Source organism: Oncorhynchus clarkii, chromosome 6, assembly GCF_045791955.1.
Source record: "Oncorhynchus clarkii lewisi isolate Uvic-CL-2024 chromosome 6, UVic_Ocla_1.0, whole genome shotgun sequence".
Taxonomy (NCBI): Eukaryota; Metazoa; Chordata; class Actinopteri; order Salmoniformes; family Salmonidae; genus Oncorhynchus; species Oncorhynchus clarkii.
Window position 1 is genome coordinate 61,505,044 of NC_092152.1, and position 18,126 is coordinate 61,523,169.

Below are 18,126 nucleotides of genomic sequence, written 5' to 3' on the forward strand. Positions count from 1 at the left end.
TCTGCTCTCCTCTCCACACTCCTTTATTTTCCTCTTTCTCTCTCGTTCCCTCACTATCTCGCTCTCTTTCTACCTTTATGTTTCTCTCCATTTCTCCTTTACTCTTCCCTCTGTCCCTCTCTTTACATTTTCTTTCTCTCTGTCTCTCGCTCTCTTTCTTGCTATCTCAATCCTCTCTATATATCCATCTTTCTCTCTCTCGCCTTTTCTCTCTCCCTATCTCTCTCTCTGCATCCAGTGACCCCCCCCCCCCCCCCTATTTCCCTGCCCATAGCTGGGGTGTGTCCCAGTTGGAGACTCGGAGGGCTAAGGGGTTAGAATTTCAGACTTCAGCCCTCCCATGCACCCCAGTGCACATGTGCTGTCACTCAATCGCCTCTGCACTCACTGCCCAGAGAACGAGAGGGAGAGAGACACACAGGGGGTTTGGATTTGAGACATTTGGTTCCATTGCCCAGTACTGTCAGGAACCCTGAGCTTCTCTTAAAACTGGTTTGAGAAAGAGGGTCCACCGTGGTCATTGGGTACAGTACGTGTTGGCGTTCGTTGAGAAGATTGCATGCTGGCACAGGAGATGGCATCAAGGGGGTGGGCAGTGCTGTGTGTGCTGGTGGCTGGCCTTGGTCAGGTAGGAAATATCATACTACTTTGAGTACTGTGGTGTCACTCTATAGACTTCATGCCCTACACTTTCTTAAATCACACAGAATTGGAACCATTTCAACTTCAGGCTATAATGTAAATGCCATTTAGAAGACACTTTTATCCAAAACGACTTACAGTCATGCGTGCATACATTTTACATATGGCTGGTCCTGGGAATCGAACCCACTGCAGTGGTATTACAAGCGCCATGCTCTACCAACTGAGCTACAAAGGGATACAATTGATATTTTCTCACAGTATGCTTGTCAAGACTTTTAATTTGATGTATATGTGTTATTTCAAGCAGTTTAAATGTGATTTAAGTTGTTTTAGCTGTGTTTGTTCTATATTTCCACAGTGCAGGAGTTAGGGGTTAGCTGTGGTGGGACAAACTTTTAGCTGTTTATTTAGTCAATCTATGGTTTATGTTTGAATTGATGAAATAAGCTATGTTTAACATAACAAACTGATTTTCATCAATACAAGTGATAAACATCATGTGAAGAGGTGAACGTGGCTATTGGCTAATCTAAACATTTCAGAACCGTTGTAGATCAGATGATGAATATTCTTGTAAATGACCAACGAATGCTGATGTTTTATACATCAGGCGGAAATCGGGGCTCGACTGTTAGCAGGCTTGTCATCAACACCATTATAAGACACATAATGGATGACATTGTAAACAGACATTTTACTAACATAACTTCAAAACTCATTCAGTCACTAGGGCTGTTTATACATGTAATGGAACCCAGGTTGGAGACTTAGACAATTGGCCCTCAGTAACCTCTTCTGTTGAATGGCCTGAAATCATTATGGATGTTGCAGGTTTGCAGCTAATTCATTTCCAAAAGTATGGATAGCAAGATTTCAATTTTTTTTAAGCAATGGCTTTGAATTGATGATGGCAAAGTGTGTAGCCTACTGTATATTTTTATAATGAGATAGTTCTGAAATGGGTAAGGGCAACTATCTGAGTCACATTTTCTTTATTAGTGTATCCATTTCGGGAACCACATGGTAAACGACATCAACTGTAGAAGATGGTCGTAATAGATCATTGAAACAGCCGCGGGGAATGCCAGTCAGTCACAGTTTGCCGCCAGCCATCGGCCATGTGTCTTACTGTGATTTAGAGGAACAGGTATGTGATGACGCAACCTATGGGGCTTAGCTTGCATCACAAAATGTGTAATCTGAAAGTAATACACTTTAAGTACAAACACATACCAAAGAACATGAACACCGGGACCATCAACAATAGACTATAGCCCAATGCCCACTCTACACTTGAAGGCCCATACATACATATGATTTGGATTATCCATACACTTCAAATCACATTTAATTAGTCACATGCGTCAAATACAATAGTGAAATGCTCACTTACAAGCACCTAACCAACAATGTAGTTTAAAAAATACGAATAAGAAATTACAGGAACAAGTCATTAAAGAGCAGCAGTACAATAACAATAATGAGACTATATACAGGGTGTACCGGTACAGAGTCAATGTGCGAGGGCACTGGTTAGTTGAGGTAATTGAGATAATATGTACATGTAGGTAGAGTTATTAAAGTGACTATGCATAGATAATAACAGAGAGTAGCAGCAGTGTAAAAGAGGGGGTGGGCAATGAAAATAGTCTGGGTAGCCATTTGATTAGATGTTCAGGAGTCTTATGGCTTGGGGATAGAAGCTGTTTGTAGAAGCCTCTTGGACCTAGACTTGGCACACCGGTACTGCTTGCCGTGTGGTAGCAGAGAGAACAGTCTATGACTACGGCGGCTGTAGACTTTGAGCATTTTTAGGGCCTTCCTCTGACACCCCCTAGTATAGAGGTTCTGGATGGCAGGAAACTTGGCCCCAGTGATGTACTGGGCCGTACGCACTACCCTCTGTAGTGCCTTGCATCGGAGGCTGAGCAGTTGCCATACCAGGCAGTGATGCAACCAGTCAGGATACTCTCGATGGTGCAGCTGTAGAACCTTTTGAAGATCTGACGACCCATGCCAAATCTTTTCAGTCTCATGAGGGGGAATAGGTTTTGTCGTGCCCTCTTCACAACTGTCTTGGTGTGCTTTGACCATGTTAGTTTGTTGGACACCAAGGAACTTGAATCTGGACACCAAGGAACTTGAAGCTCTCAACCTGCTCCACTACAGCCCCATTGATGAGAATGGGGGTGTGCTCGGTCCTCCTTTTCCTGTAGTCCACAATCATCTCCTTTGTCTTGATCATGTTGAGGGAGAGGTTGTTGTCCTGGCACCACACGGCCAGGTCTCTGACCTCCTCCTTATAGGCTGTCTCGTCGTTGATCAGGCCTACCACTGTTGTGTCATCGGCAAATTAAATGATGATGTTGGAGTCGTGCCTGGCCGTGCAATCATGAGTGAACAGGGAGTATAAGAGGGGACTGAGCACGCACCCCTGAGGGGCCCCTGTGTTGAGGATCAGCGTGGCAGATGTGTTGTTACCTACCCTTACCACCTGGGGGCGGCCAGTCAGGAAGTCCAGGATCCAGTTGTAGAGGGAGGTGTTTAGTCCCAGGGTCCTCAGCTTGTTGATGAGCTTTGAGGGCACTATGATGTTGAACGCTGAGCTGTAGTCAGTGAATAGCATTCTCACATAGGTGTTCCTTTTGTACAGGTGGGAATGGGCAGTGTGGAGTGCAATAGAGATTACATCATCTGTGGATCTGTTAGGGCGGTATGCAAATTGGAGTGGGTCTATGGAATAATGGTGTTGATGTGCGCCATGACCAGCCTTTCAAAGCACTTCATGGCTACAGACGTGAGTGCTATGGGTCGGTAGTTGTTTAGGCAGGTTACTTTAGTGTTCTTGGGCACAGGGACTATGGTGGTCTGCTTAAAACATGTTGGTATTACAGACTCGGACAGGGAGAGGTTGAAAATGTCAGTGAAGACACTTGCCAGTTGGTCAGCGCATGCTCGCAGTACACGTCCTGGTAATCAGTCTGGCCCTGTGGCCTTGTAAATGTTGACCTGTTTAAAGGTTTTACTCACATTGGCTGCGGAGAGAGTGATCCCACAGTCGTCCAGAACAGCTTGTGCTCTCATGCATGTTTCAGTGTTATATGCTGATGGATCGTCGGAGGGCATAGCGGGATTTCTTATAAGCTTCCGGGTTAGAGTCCCGCTCCTTGAAAGCTGCCGCTCTAGCCTTTAGCTCAGTGCGGATGTAGCCTGTAATCCATGGCTTCTGGTTGGGGTATGTACGTACGGTCACTGTGGGGACAATGTCATCGATGCACTTATTGATGAAGCCAATGACTGATGTGGTGTACTCCTCAATGCCATCAGAAGAATCCCTGAACATATTCCAGTCTGTGCTAGCAAAACAGTCCTGTAGCTTAGCATCTGCTTCATCTGACCACTTTTTTATTGACAGTCACTGGTGCTTCCTGCTTTAATTGTTGCTTGTGGGCAGGAATCGGGAGGATAGAATTATGTAATCTATTTCAGTAATCTATCTGTGAGTGGACCGATGTGAGAGACCTAAAACCACAGAACAAGATCCTTCATACCTGAGGATCCTAGTTACTCAGGTTACATACAGCACATCAGATAACTATTGTAGCTCTGTGTGTAAGTTTAACCTATGTGAGTTTGAGGTGTTACAACCCAGTGAGTGGAAAGTGGCTGGCGAGATTTCACAAACACCTACTACATCTACCCCAATGGGAGAAAGGCTGTGTTGTTTTTGAGAATATCCCTGGGAAAGAAAGAGGGTTGTGTTGCCTACAGAGCATGGGCTCTCTTCATAGAGACGGTCATGTTGGCCAGCAGCTGTTCCCAGATGCGTACTTGATGCCATTTGTCCTGCTCAGTAATCCCCGCAGCGGAAATAGGAGTCGGCCACTCCCTAAACCATGAAATCAGGGACAAATCCGTCCATAAAGCAGCAGCCGGTGCTGAGTTCATGCTCATTGGAAGAAATCACTCAGTACAGCTGCTCAGCGTCTGAATCACAGGCCTGTTCTGTCTGTGTGGATGCTTTCTGTTTTACACAGACTTGGGTTTCAGGAACAGGAAGGGCCTCCACTACAGGGGCAGAATCAACATTAAAACCACCATGCCAATGCACTGTTACTAGAGATTATCTTTCCCAATGGCTCTTTCCCAATTCATATTTCCTTGATTGCTGGCATCCACTCTCCTCACCTCTTTCTCAAAGATCTGAGTGGAGAGGCCTTGGATCTTCGCCTCCAATGTGAGGTGAGGAGAAAGGACACAAAGATGAAGGAAAGACAAATTAGGAAAGAGACAATGTTGTAACAGGCTTTGGTGTTACCTCCCTTTTCACCAGCTGAGTCATTGACCAATTAGTGACCCTTCAAAGGATAGGGTCTCTCTCTTCATGTTGTTAGAAAACAGGTTCCATTTAGTCTTTGTGTTCATGTTCCATTCACAACAGATGTGACAAACATTACATGGAAAGGAACAGAAAAAATACATTTTTGAAATGGGACACTTGTTATCCCATCTCATTCAGAGCACCTGATGCCTTGCATCAAAGGATGTTTTCTCTCTGACACAAAAGGTAATGTATTTTCTTTCGAATGAGATAAGGGAATGGCAGTGGCAGACAAGGCCGATGGAACAAAAACAGCAGTGTTAATGGGCACGGTAATGGTCTCTCCTTGGACTTCTATCATGACCCGCTGAAAGAGGACTGACCCTGGAGCGAAGAAGGGGTAGTGGTGGAGGTGGTGGTGGTAGGGGTGGATGGTGGTAAGGGTGGTGGTGGTGGTAGGGATGGTTGTGGTGGTGGTAGGAGTGGTGGTGAGGGTGGTGGTGGTAAAGGTGGTGGTGGGAAGACTCCTGAGCCAGAGTTGGGAGAGAGAAATTAAGGTGACATCATGAGCTGAGGAAGTGGTTTTGGTCCTGGTACAACCTCCCTCAGGTTTGAATAAAATTCCACTCCAAATTAACAAGTGCTATTTTCACTCCCACACTCTGGGAGCGGAGTCCTAAGTAACTCTCGCCGTCCCCACTAGGTCAGCATTCATGAAGCTCAGACGTCTGCTTTTGTGAAACCCTGGCTCGTACCCCCAAAAATAGGAGGCCCAAGAAGCCATAGCTGAGGGGTTGGGAAGCGAGGTAGATAGGTGCTCATTACAAGACAATGAATGAGCCTTTGGAACAGTGACGGAGGGGGAACATGAGGGGAACAGGGGCACCTGTCTGACCCTCCACCCCATGACCAGAGGGATTGTCAGGCATGCTGCCTGCATTCTCTCCCTCTTCCCCTCCTGCTCATGCTGTGGCACTCTGGCCAGTTCACATACACAGACTGTACCTCCACTCAGCTAGCACATGGCTGACTCAGGGGTCTATTTTATATTCTATTTTAGAGAGGCAAGTCTCTAAAGTTATGACTTACTGTTCGAATCCGTAACAAAGCAGACATAGAATTGGAACTCTAGCAAGAGCATACTGTAATTGTAAAAGATCTAGATATGTAGATATGTATGAATGATGGTAAATATCTGTGTCTCTTGCACTGACTACGACCCTATGACCAGCTGCGGTAAATGGAGTGAATTAAGCAAATCTAGTTGTTTTATCACACAGCAGCTACTACTGTAAACCACAAATACATATTTCAAACAGAGTTACTACTTTCATGACATACCTCATACAGTTGGTGCAAGCTTGTAACAGCTCTGAAGATATAAGGGAAGGGTATCAGTCATGCTCCCCCACCATGTCATACCCATGGGTGTGTGTGTGTGTAACTTTTTTTTCTCTCTCTCATTTTCAAGGCACTTGTTTTTTGTTGTTGTTTATAATTTGAAATCCCTCCCCTGACTGAGCATCCTTGACTCAACAGCATGAATTTGAATAATTTCATCCTTGGATACTATAGTAGACAACGGCATAATGTTCTATCTACCAAGCTTCAGTAAATAATTGTCCACTCCATGGGACAGATGTTGGTCTCTTAGCAGCTAAGTTTCATTCACAAAATGCAGCATCTAAATGAGTCTGAGAGATTGGCACACTTTCAAAGCTATTTTTAGAGACAACCGAGAGAGTTGCCAAGGGTCCTTGCTGCTGGCACTACCCATGACAGTCTCGCTTCAGCTCCTCAGTATGGGGTCAGTCTGAGCAGTATTTTCGTCACAGCAACCGCTTAATACGTGGAAACGTTGCCGCAAACCTTTTGACAGTAAACGTTATCACACACCGCGAATAAGATCATGGATGTTTTGATTGTGAAATACACAGTGATTTTGAAATACAATTTATTGAGATACTCTGCATAGTTGTATATCAAGCTTGGTGTTGACCTTGATATCAGCAACGCTGACCGCAATAACACATCTGTTCTGATACTTTAACTTTCCCAATAGTTTGCCAGCTTATTCCCTCCTCTTGGCCGCATCATTAACCAGGCTGCAAATCAACACAAATAAACAATTGAAAGGTTGTGTATAAAGTATGATCTGGTTTGGTACAGCGAGACACTTTATGTCAACAGCAGACTCATAGAAAAATATTCCTTACCCTACCTACCTACTTCAGAGCGCAGTCCTACCTACCTACTTCAGAGCGCAGTCCTACCTACCTACTTCAGAGCACAGTACACCTCACTGTGTTAATGGGGGTGTTGACCCCCAAGAGACACCAGGCAACTGCTGGCCACGGGGTGAGAGGCCAAGGTGTAAAAGTATCTGGGGGAAAAAGTCCCTAAAACAGTTAATGTTGGTGAGAAGAAAGAGGAGGCCTGCTGTCCTTCACCCTAGCTGTCAGAGGTGACTGGTGCTAATTGGTAAGATGACTCCTAGGTGTAGCCCAGTCACTGCTGAACTGGAAAAGAGATGAAGACATTACAGAGCCCTCCTGGTTTTGTTTGCCACCCAGATGGAGTTGAGACCACAGGAGATCAACACAATGATTTTAACTGTGTCTGTTTACTGATTCTCTTCAGAATGTAGCAGGCTCTTTCCAAATTAGACCTCTAGCCCCATTCAACAACCTGATCTCACAAAACTAAACAGGAGCACGGTGTTCAGTTTTAGTTCACAAGGCTAGACCTCAACATCTATTTCTCTAATTCTGATAGTATATGCTATTATTTTACTTGAGATATTCTTCCTGAGCTGTTGTTGTATTCAATCAAAACCAGTAACCCCACAACAACAAAAAAACCTGTTTGAATTCACAAGTTGAAAAGTAGAGCGGTTGAATCAGGAATTCAACAGGAATGTAGTTTCAGTCTTAACCGTATCATCCAGTTACAGATTTTGATTGAACAGGGCCTTTGGCCTCTGACTGGCCGTAGCTTGATCTCTGATCTGTGATCAGAGCGGTAGTGGAAGGTGAGAAGGATTTGCTGTCTAGACTGGTATGTGAGTGTAAACATCTCTGTATGAGCGTAGGCAGGGCTACACCAGTGGCTTAGGGTCGGGGTCAGGAATATAGAGCACTCTAAGATTAGTCTGCTCCTTACTCAGCCTGCACATAGTTGATATTCTCCTCAGACTGTACGCTACAGCAGCGTAACAAAGTGCCAGTGTGCCATATCTCCAGAACTAAGGGACAGGGAAGGGCCACCATGTCCCAATATACAATAATGATTCAATCTAATAATGTATTCCGCATGTCAGTGTCTTTATGTATGGAAAGAGTCACGTGAGGAACGGGCTATGGTCAATGTTCCATATTCTGTTTAGTTGTGTTAACATGTTATTACTCTGAAATTACACGTTGTTACTACAGACTTTATGATTGACGATGAAAAGCTGAATGAGAACAAAAAGTGTTATTTTTATATAGACAATACTTATCTGCCAATGACCGTGATCATGTTTTTACCACTAAATGCTGAGATTTTTCTTCTGAAGAGTGATGACAGGTGGTGTCTTTCTTAAGGAATGTGTGTTTGAATGTGTGTGTGAGGAATTCTGTCATCAGAGCGGATTCGTAAGGTGACCCCCAACCCCTAGTCAGGTGCAAAGTTGAACATAAAGGGGAGTCTGTAAGTGTGAGAAAGAGAGAGGGTGGGAAATCACGGGAACTAAATCCATAGGTGACAGCTGGTGTGAGTGTTTCTGAGTGTGTCTGAGTGTGTGCTTGAGATAAAGGCAGAGCGTGCGTGATAGAGAATGAGAATGAACACGAGAGTAATTGTTTTTTGGCAGGCATGATGGGACCCATGTCGTCCAAAAAGTTATACTTTTGACTCATTGGACCATAGAACATTCTTCCAAGAGTCTTGATGATCATCCAGGTGCTTCCAGGTGCTTTTTGGCAAACTTGAGTCAACTTTTTGGATGAGATGGGTCCCAAACACTGCATTCCACAGTAAGAACCTCATACCAATGTCAGCATGGTGGTGGTAGTGTGATGGTTTGGGGATGCTTTGCTGCCTCAGGACCTGGACAACTTGTCTTAATAGAAGGAACCATGAATAACCATGAGCCATGAATTCTGCTCTGTATCAGATAATTCTATAGGAGAATGTTAGGCCACCCATCTGTGAGCTGAACCTGAAGCGCAGCTGGGTCATACAGGAAGACAACGATCCAAAATACAATAAATTCTACATGAAAATGGCTAAAAAGCAACAAATTTGCGGTTTAGAAATGGCCTAGTCAAAGTCCAGACCTAATCCCAATTGAGATGTTGTGGCAGGACTTGAAACAAGCAGTATATGCTTGAAAACCCTGTCGCTTAGTTAAAGCAGTTCTGTATGGAAGAGTGGACAAAATGTCCACCACAGCGACGTGAGAGACTGATCAACAACTACAGGAAGCGTTTGGCTGCAGGGATTGCAGCTAAAAGGTGGCACAACCAGTTATTTAGAGTAAGGGGGCAATTACTTTTTCACACAGGGAATTGAGTGTTGCATAGCTGTTAATTAAATAAATAAAATAAGTATCATATTTTTGGGGTTATTTATAAACTCAGGTTCCTTTTATCTAATATTAGGTTTTGGTTGAAGATCTGATAACATACAGTATCAAAAATATACAAAAGTACAGAAAATCAGAAAGGGGGCTAATACTTTTTCACGGCACTATATGCATACTGTATCTGTATTCTCAGACGTGAAATCCATAGATTAGGGCCTAATGAATTTATTTCAATTGACTGATTTCCTTACATGATCTGCAACTCAGTAACATCTTTGATATTGCTGCATGTTGCGTTTATATTTTTGTTCAGTGTACAATATTCACTGAGTATACAAAACATTAAGAACACCTGCTCTTTCCATGGCATAGACTGACCAGGTGAATCCAGGTGAATGGATCCCTTATTGATATCACTTAATAAATCCACTCCAATCAGTGTGGTTGAAGGGGAGGAGAGAGGTTAAAGAAGGATTTTTAAGCCTTGAGACATGGCTTGTATGTGTGCCATTCAAAGGCTGAATGGGGAAGATAGCAGATTTAAGTGCTTTTGAATGGGGCATGGTAGTACAACCTGGTCTAAGACCATTTCATATTATTCTGTACGTGAATCCGAGATACTCCATTTAGTATGATACATTACGTTTCGTATGGTATGTATTCACTTGTGGATGTCCATCACCTATTTCGTAGACATGTTATGAAATATAATTCATATTATATGTTACGAATTTTAAAAACGTACAATATGTTATGAATTTGCAAAACATACTACAGTTGAAGTTGGAAGTTTACGTACACTTGGGTTGGAGTCATTAAATCTTGTTTTTCAACCACTCCACACATTTCGTGTTAACAAACTATAGTTTTGGCAAGTCAGTTAGGACATCTACTTTGTGCATGACACAAGTCATTTTTCCAACAATTGTTTACAGACAGATTATTTCACTTATAATTCACTGTATCACAATTCCAGTGTGTCAGAAGTTTACATACACTAAGTTGTACCTGTGGACGTATTTCAAGGCCTACCTTCAAACTCAGTGCCTCTTTGCTTGACATCATGGGAAAATCAAAATAAATCAGCCAAGACCTCAGGAAAACAAATGTAGACCTCCACAAGTCTGGTTCAACCTTGGGAGCAATTTCCAAACGCCAGAAGGTACTACGTTCATCTGCACAAACAATAGTACGAAAGTATAAACACCATGGGACCACGCAGACGTCATACCGCTCAGGAAGGAGACGCGTTCTGTCTCCTAGAGATGAACGTACTTTGGTGCGAAAAGTGCAAATAAATTCCAGAACAATAGCAAAAGACCTTGTGAAGATGCTGGAGGAAACAGGTACAAAAGTATCTATATCCACAGTAAAACGAGTGCTATATCGACAAGGTTGAAGCCACTGCTCCAAAACAGCCATAAAAAAGACAGACTATGGTTTGCAACTGCACATCGGGACAAAGATCGTACTTTTTTGGAGAAATGTCCTCTGGTCTGATTAAACAAAAATAGAACTGTTTGGCAATAATGACCATCGTTATGTTTGGAGGAAAAAGGGAGAGGCTTGCATGCCGAAGAACACCATCCCAACCGTGAAGCATGAGGGTGGCAGCATCATGTTGTGGGGATGTTTTGCTGCAGGAAGGACTGGTGCACTTCACAAAATAGATGGCATCATGAGGCACGAAAATTATGTGGATATATTGAAGCAACATCTCAAGACATCAATCAGGAAGTTAAAACTTGGTCGCAAATGGGTCTTCCAAATGGACAACGACCCCAAGCATACTTCTAAAGTTGTGGCAAAATGGCTTAAGGACAACAAAGTCAAGGTATTGGAGTGGCCATCACAAAGCCTTGACCTCAATCCAATAGAAAATGTGTGGGCAGAACTGAAAAAGCGTGTGCGAGCAAGGAGGCCTACAAACCCGACTCAGTTACACCAGCTCTGTCAGGAGGAATGGGCCAAAATTCACCCAACTTATTGTGGGAAGCTTGTGGAAGGCTACCCGAAATGTTTGACCCAAGTTAAACAATTTAAAGTCAAAGGACATCCAGACAACTTGACACAACTGTGGAAAGCATTGCAGTCACATGGGCCAGCATCCCTGTGGGATGTGTTCCTAATGTTTGGTATACTCAGTGTATGTCTCCACACACCGTGGCTATTGAGGGATTCAAGACCATGTCGTTTTTTTTATTGATCTCAGATTCTGTCTGTCATTGTAAAAGTAGCCTGTCATTTAGATCATTTGTGAGGTAAAGTCTCCAGTCATCTAATTTTTTCCCTGGACGCTAGGCTACAAAATAATTGTCCCCATGTGTGCAACTTATGCAAGCACCATTTCTTTATTACAATTGTGATTTCTTTTCATACGTTCTGGTACTTCAGAGCACCCCCCCCAGAGCACCCCCCTCTCGGGCTCACTTTTTGTTTCCAGCACCTCCCAATTTACAAATTAAGCACTGGAGATGTAGTGTGTGAAACCTGAACCCATGCCTCTCCACCCCCTCACCCACTTTAGGGACGGGGCAGGGGGGGGGTCACCATTCAACAACCACCAGGCCGCAGAGAGAGGCCAGCTGCTGCATCCCTCACCAACTGATATTAGTAGCCACAACACGACTACCAAAAATATACAAATGTATTTGGGTTCTGTACTCCTTGACATGAAGAATGTGAATCATGATTTAAACGACTTCATTCATCCAGAAATGTATGGCCCTCACTCAGAGCATCTAAATGGTCTAAATGAACCCCATTCTGTTGCCCCCAGGTCGGGAGCAGTGGCCAAGCGGGCAGGGAGGACCTGAACCCAGCGGCCCTGTATCCATGGAGACAGAGGAGCAGTGGGGGTCTGAGCAGGGTGAAGAGGGACTGGATCATCCCTCCAATCAGGGTGCTGGAGAACAGCAAGCAAGTCCCTGAAAACCTGGTCCAGGTACTGAATCACGTCATCTCATCTATACTGATGTTAGGGCCTCTATATTGTACACATTAACGGATGAGAGTGTTGGCTAAGTGACTACAACGTAAATGTTAGGGTAACACTGACACTTTTTGGTCCAGTGAAATTGATCTTACCAAACATGGTATATAAGATCAGTCACGTGTGATCAAGACAACCTACTGCTCTCAGACTAAAGTGAACATGGCTATTGTCCAGACAGACAGCCATTTAAACTGAGCATGAAAGAGCCACGCTGGCCTCTCTGACCTCCAGAACTACTAACCAGTTATGTGATGTTGCTCTCCCTCTCTGTTCCCATCAGTGAACACATTCACATCTGGTACTCTATGTGCTCTATGTACTCTATATTATACTATGTTCTGTTCAGTTCACTCTCCTCTCACCCTTCTAATGAGATTCTCACCCAGCCATCCTCCTGTGTTGTTTGTTCCTCCAGATCAAATCAGACAAGATTTTCACTGGAGAAGTGATCTACAAGCTGGAAGGACCAGGGGTTGACCAGGACCCTAAGGACCTGTTTGAGATAGACGATAAAACAGGCTGGATCTGGAGCATGATTCCCCTGGACAGAGAGAAATACAGAAGCTTCACGGTACAACTCACAGGAGAGACATTAGCACTATTGCCTTTGACACATAAATTATACTATGTCACTGCAGGTCAGCCAGAACCCTTCTTTTGTTTGGGTAACAAGGAATGTCACATGACATAATAGCATGTTATTCATTGTTAGCATGTCATCCAATGTTTTTCAACTGAACGTCTACCAATGCGATTTTGTTAAATTGACTGTCTTGGTTGAGTGAGAAGGGAAGTATGTTACTATAGTGGGTTGTTTTCTTCGCAGGTCTACATGAGCAGCTGAGTATAGACCCAAATCACAAATCACAGTCAATAAGCTGAGAATTGTGTAAGAACAGCAAACACTATGAATGAAAAGAGGATGTCGAGAAACATAAGAGTAATGTCCCGTTTCTGTTCTCTACAGCTGAAAGCCTTTGCCCTGTCGCCCAGTGGAGAGAGACTGGAGAATCCCTCCACCATTGAGATCGTAGTGCTGGATCAAAATGATAACCGGCCCAACTTCTCCCAGAAAGAGTTTGCTGGATCCGTTTATGAATTCTCCGTACCAGGTAAACAGATGCATCACCTACACACGCTGTGGATGTACACACACAGTCGGTACACAAAATGCCAACTGATTGGGTAGTGAACTGAGAGAGTGATTGTTTTTGTTTTAACAGGCACATCTGTGATGTCTGTGACTGCGACTGATGCTGACGACCCAACCACAGACAACGCTATCCTGAGCTACTCCATCATTGGCCAGGAGAGCATCCCGCCTCTCCGCATCAACAAGACCATGTTTGGCATCAACAACGAGACAGGGGCCATTTACACACGAGACGTGGGTCTAGACTGGGAGGTAGGGGCTCTTCCTTTGTCTTTTCATTGACCCATTATTTAGGTCATGCCCTTTCTGGTTCAACAGAGGCACAATATTTTGACAGGTGTTTGAAAGGAAAAACTAATTGATGTAAAATAATATGCTGTATGTGCCATAAATGACTGTGAACGTCTGTGCATTCCTTACAGGTGGTTAAAGGCTTTAAGTTGAAACTGCAGGTTGCTGACATGTCAGGCATGGGGTTAACCAGTCTTGCTAATGCAGTCATACATGTGACTGACATCAACAACAACCCCCCACGATTCTCCCCAGACCTGGTGAGTTTCACTGTTTAATCTCTCAGAAGCTGTTAGCTCCCTTCCATTAATTTACTTTTATCAGATGATATAAACGATATGGACACATCATTCAGGCCAGCTTCAAAATATAGACATGCACATTCACATGTGTTTATATGAACTAAACACAACACAACTGCGTTGTGTCTCTGTTTCCTGAATACAGTACACTATGTCAGCTGTGGAGAACAAAATAGACTTTGTGATTGGCTGGGTCAACGCCACAGACAATGATGAGCCAGGGACAGGAAACTGGGAGACAAAATACACCATCGCCAAGGGCAACCCCTCTAGGAACTTTGCCATTCGCACAGACCCTGTGACCAACGAGGGTATTCTGTCAGTGGTGAAGGTAAGTTATTCTCCATCCGGCAGGAGGACGGGAGGGAATGTGTGGGGGACATTCTGGCTCCATGTTAGAATGACAAACATGACAATCAGTTAATCCAGTTTATATAAAGCCTATGTAGAGTATAGAGCATGTGTTCACACACAGTCAGAGCCAGGCCTTGATACATGACACTGTTACCCCATCTAGTGGTGACTAACTATCCAAGTTGTCTTTCAAAACCTCTGCCTTTTTTGTTTGTTATTGCAGGCTCTGGACTACGAGTCCCAAGAGGTGTATACTCTGACTCTGACAGTGGAGAATGTGAACCCTCTCAGCATCAAGGCCCCCAAGAACCCTGTAAGCAGTGCCACAGTGGTGGTGACCGTGGTGAATGAGAACGAGGCCCCACGCTTTATTAAAGACCCCATAGAGATCTTGGTTCCTGAGTCTGTGGACCCTGGCACCGTGCTGGCCAGTAACATCGCCTACGATCCCGATAATGCAAAACTCAAGTAAGATTGGTGCACTGGAGAACTCTTTCATTTGTGTTTACACTGAATATATAAGAATATACGTTTATATACTATCTGTGTCTATAAGGAAATTAAAACATTGCTGTCATTTCAATCAGGTATGACATACTCAGAGATCCTGAGGGATGGCTTATAATCAATCACGAGACTGGAGAAATCGCAGCCAGGAAACCGTTCAATGTCCTCTCCCCTCACGTCAAGAACAACATTTACAATGCAGTCATCAGAGTCACAGACACAGGTGAGTATCCCGAGTTAGCCACTGCTTCACCTCACGTAACTTGAGGCGTCAGGTCAAGCAGGAAGTGACAGTAAATAATGATGCCATTTCCTCCTAGACGCTGGTGGAATCTCGACCACAGCGTCTCTGGTGATCACGTTGTGGGAGACCAATGACTTCCTCCCTCAGCTGTTCCCCTTGATGGGGACGGTGTGCAGCGAGTCAGGCCGGAAGGCATCTGGTCTGTTCCTGACTGCTGTGGATGAGGACCTGCCCCCTCACGCTGAACCCTTCACCTTCCACCTGCAAGACATTAATGTGTCTGCCAACTGGACCATCATACAGGTCAATGGTAAGGACAGAATTAGATACGCCTATCGTCCAAGACATATGTTATGTCTTCTCATTCCAACTCCCTCTATCTGTGTTTGTGTCACTCTCTCTCTCTCTCCAGAGACTCATGCAGTGCTGCGACCCCTGGTAGAGCTGGAGACAGGGGAATATGGTGTCACTGTGTTGGTGACTGACTCTGGCACCCCTAGCCTCAGTGCATATGCTCAGGTCAATGTGACTGTGTGTCTGTGTGGGAAAGACGGTGAATGTAAGACCGAAGCTGCTGCCATATTCGGAACACGAGTTGGTGTCAGCTTCATCGCCTTACTGGTCATCATGGCCAGCATCGCACTCCTGCTGCGTAAGCTATACCTCAAGTAAACCCTCACAACACCTGAACAAAGCACATCGCTACATGAACACACACATTTTCCCAAATATTTCTGTGCAGTGAGATGGGTCTCTGTGTTCTCAGTGTTGCTACTCCTGGCTGTAGCCGTGGGTAACTGCAGACGGCATCATATGAAGAAAGGAGAAGGTCTGTTGGTGGGGGATTCAGACGAAGACATCCGTGACAATGTCCTGAACTATGACGAGCAGGGTGGTGGAGAGGAGGATGAGGTTAGACATTATAACACGTTACAGCTGGCAGAACCAAGTTCTGGTGACATCGCCTCTCTTGTCCTATAGACACTTCATATTCCTCATCCTTTACTCTCACTAGAATGCTTTCAACATTGACCTACTGAGGAACCCAACGGATGTGGGACCACTCCCAATATCCTACTACCCTCCCGTCTCTGGCATCCCCAGGGGAAAGCAGCCACTCAGGAAAGACTACCCAGACAACCTGCCCTCCCCCTCGTATCCACGGAAACCCCCAGCGGACCCCACTGACATTGAGGACTTCATCAATGATGTGAGAAAGGATTCCATCATGGCCCTGGCCTATTGTTTTAGTCCGTTGAAATAAGAACGGTCCAAATCCCTAGAGAGAAACAAATGTATTTCTTGCCTATTTGTGTCTCCACAGGGCCTGGAGGCAGCAGACCATGACCCCAACATCCCTCCCTACGACACAGCTCTGATCTATGACTACGAGGGTGATGGCTCCCTGGCAGGCAGCCTGAGCTCCATCGCCTCAGCCAGCTCAGACGGCGACCAGGACTATGACTACCTCAACGACTGGGGACCACGCTTTAAGAAACTGGCCAACATGTACGACCCACGCTAAGGAGACTGCCTGGTTATTTAGCTACCAGTACATTTACCGTAGCTTTATCCTCAGATACCATCTATTTTCTCCTAAACTCCGCCCAACTCCCTATTCTTCATCATACATCCTCCCTCTTCTTCTTGTAGCTAGAACCTGAGATCATCCTCAGTGTAGGACAGGGTAGCATTTTGACTGATTGGCAGAGGTTTAGAGTGGATCTCTGTGTTCCTATTCCTTTATGTTTCCAACTGTCTCCGGCAGTGCATTAGCTCAATTCTTTAGGCTCTTTTGACACTACATATTGTCCTCCTCCAATCCCTCTCTTTGCAACTGTAAAAGGTCACCGTTGTCATTTTCAGGACTATCATGGGTAATGTTGATATTCTTCTCCCAGTTCAGCGACTTTCTGACCGGCTTGATGAGACAACCACACAGCATTCTGCAATATATGAATGGTTCACCTTGTGCTGAGTGGTATGTGTGTGAATGGCGAAGGGAGGGAAGGAAACACATGGTAGAGCATACCAATGAGGGAAGAAAAATATGCACTGTAGTCCTCCAGTCAGTCAGTCCATAGAGCCACTTAAAACCAGTGGCCTTGCCAGTCAGGTGTGTCGTCTTGAAGGTTTCTCTAATCATTTTTTGGTTTGTGTTTTGTAGAAAGCTTTTTATGTGAGGAATGTAGAGAAAGGTTGACCATGTACTTAAACAGTGATGGCAAAAAGGGCTAAGCATGCTATAAAGGGAAACAGAACGTCTGTGGAATTGTACCCATGTCTGGTATTAACTTTTAAAATACTTTGTGACCTCTACCATATGAAAACATTTTGATTTTCTAAATGCTGTTAGTGTTACGTTTTCCTTTTTTATAAATATTTTGTACATATATTTTCCATTTCTTTAATTTAGTTTTCCCCTAACAATATTACATTAATCCTCAACTCCTAAAACAAACTCCACTTGGGAGGTCTATACACTTTGATAATTCTCCTTCAGTTTGACACCTACAATTAAAACATTTGAAGCCAATAACCAATGCTATTACATTTGAGGAGATATGGCTTGGTGGACAGTTTTCCTTCCAACATAAAGCAATACTCAAACTCCTGTGAGAACTAATGGTTTGGATGTGACATTTTTGTTTTCTTGATTGACATGTATAACTTATAAATATCTTTACATAATACATAAAAATGTTTCAAAGCAGTTCTCATATTACTATTCATTTATAAACACTCAA

The 18,126-nt window shown here is 44.2% G+C and overlaps 1 protein-coding gene across 1 annotated transcript; it reads left to right on the forward strand.

Moving 5' to 3' along the window:
- The first annotated feature begins 288 nt into the window (after nt 1-288).
- LOC139411383 (cadherin-15-like) lies at nt 289-18,092 on the forward strand. Its single transcript, XM_071157671.1, has 14 exons — nt 289-628; nt 12,313-12,477; nt 12,944-13,099; nt 13,496-13,640; nt 13,752-13,933; nt 14,104-14,232; nt 14,420-14,605; nt 14,852-15,096; nt 15,216-15,358; nt 15,456-15,689; nt 15,792-16,031; nt 16,146-16,291; nt 16,395-16,589; nt 16,704-18,092. Exons 1-14 carry the CDS (start codon nt 560-562, stop codon nt 16,902-16,904), a joined length of 2,436 nt encoding a protein of 811 aa, XP_071013772.1. The 5' UTR covers nt 289-559; the 3' UTR covers nt 16,905-18,092.
- Nucleotides 18,093-18,126: the final 34 nt, after the last annotated feature.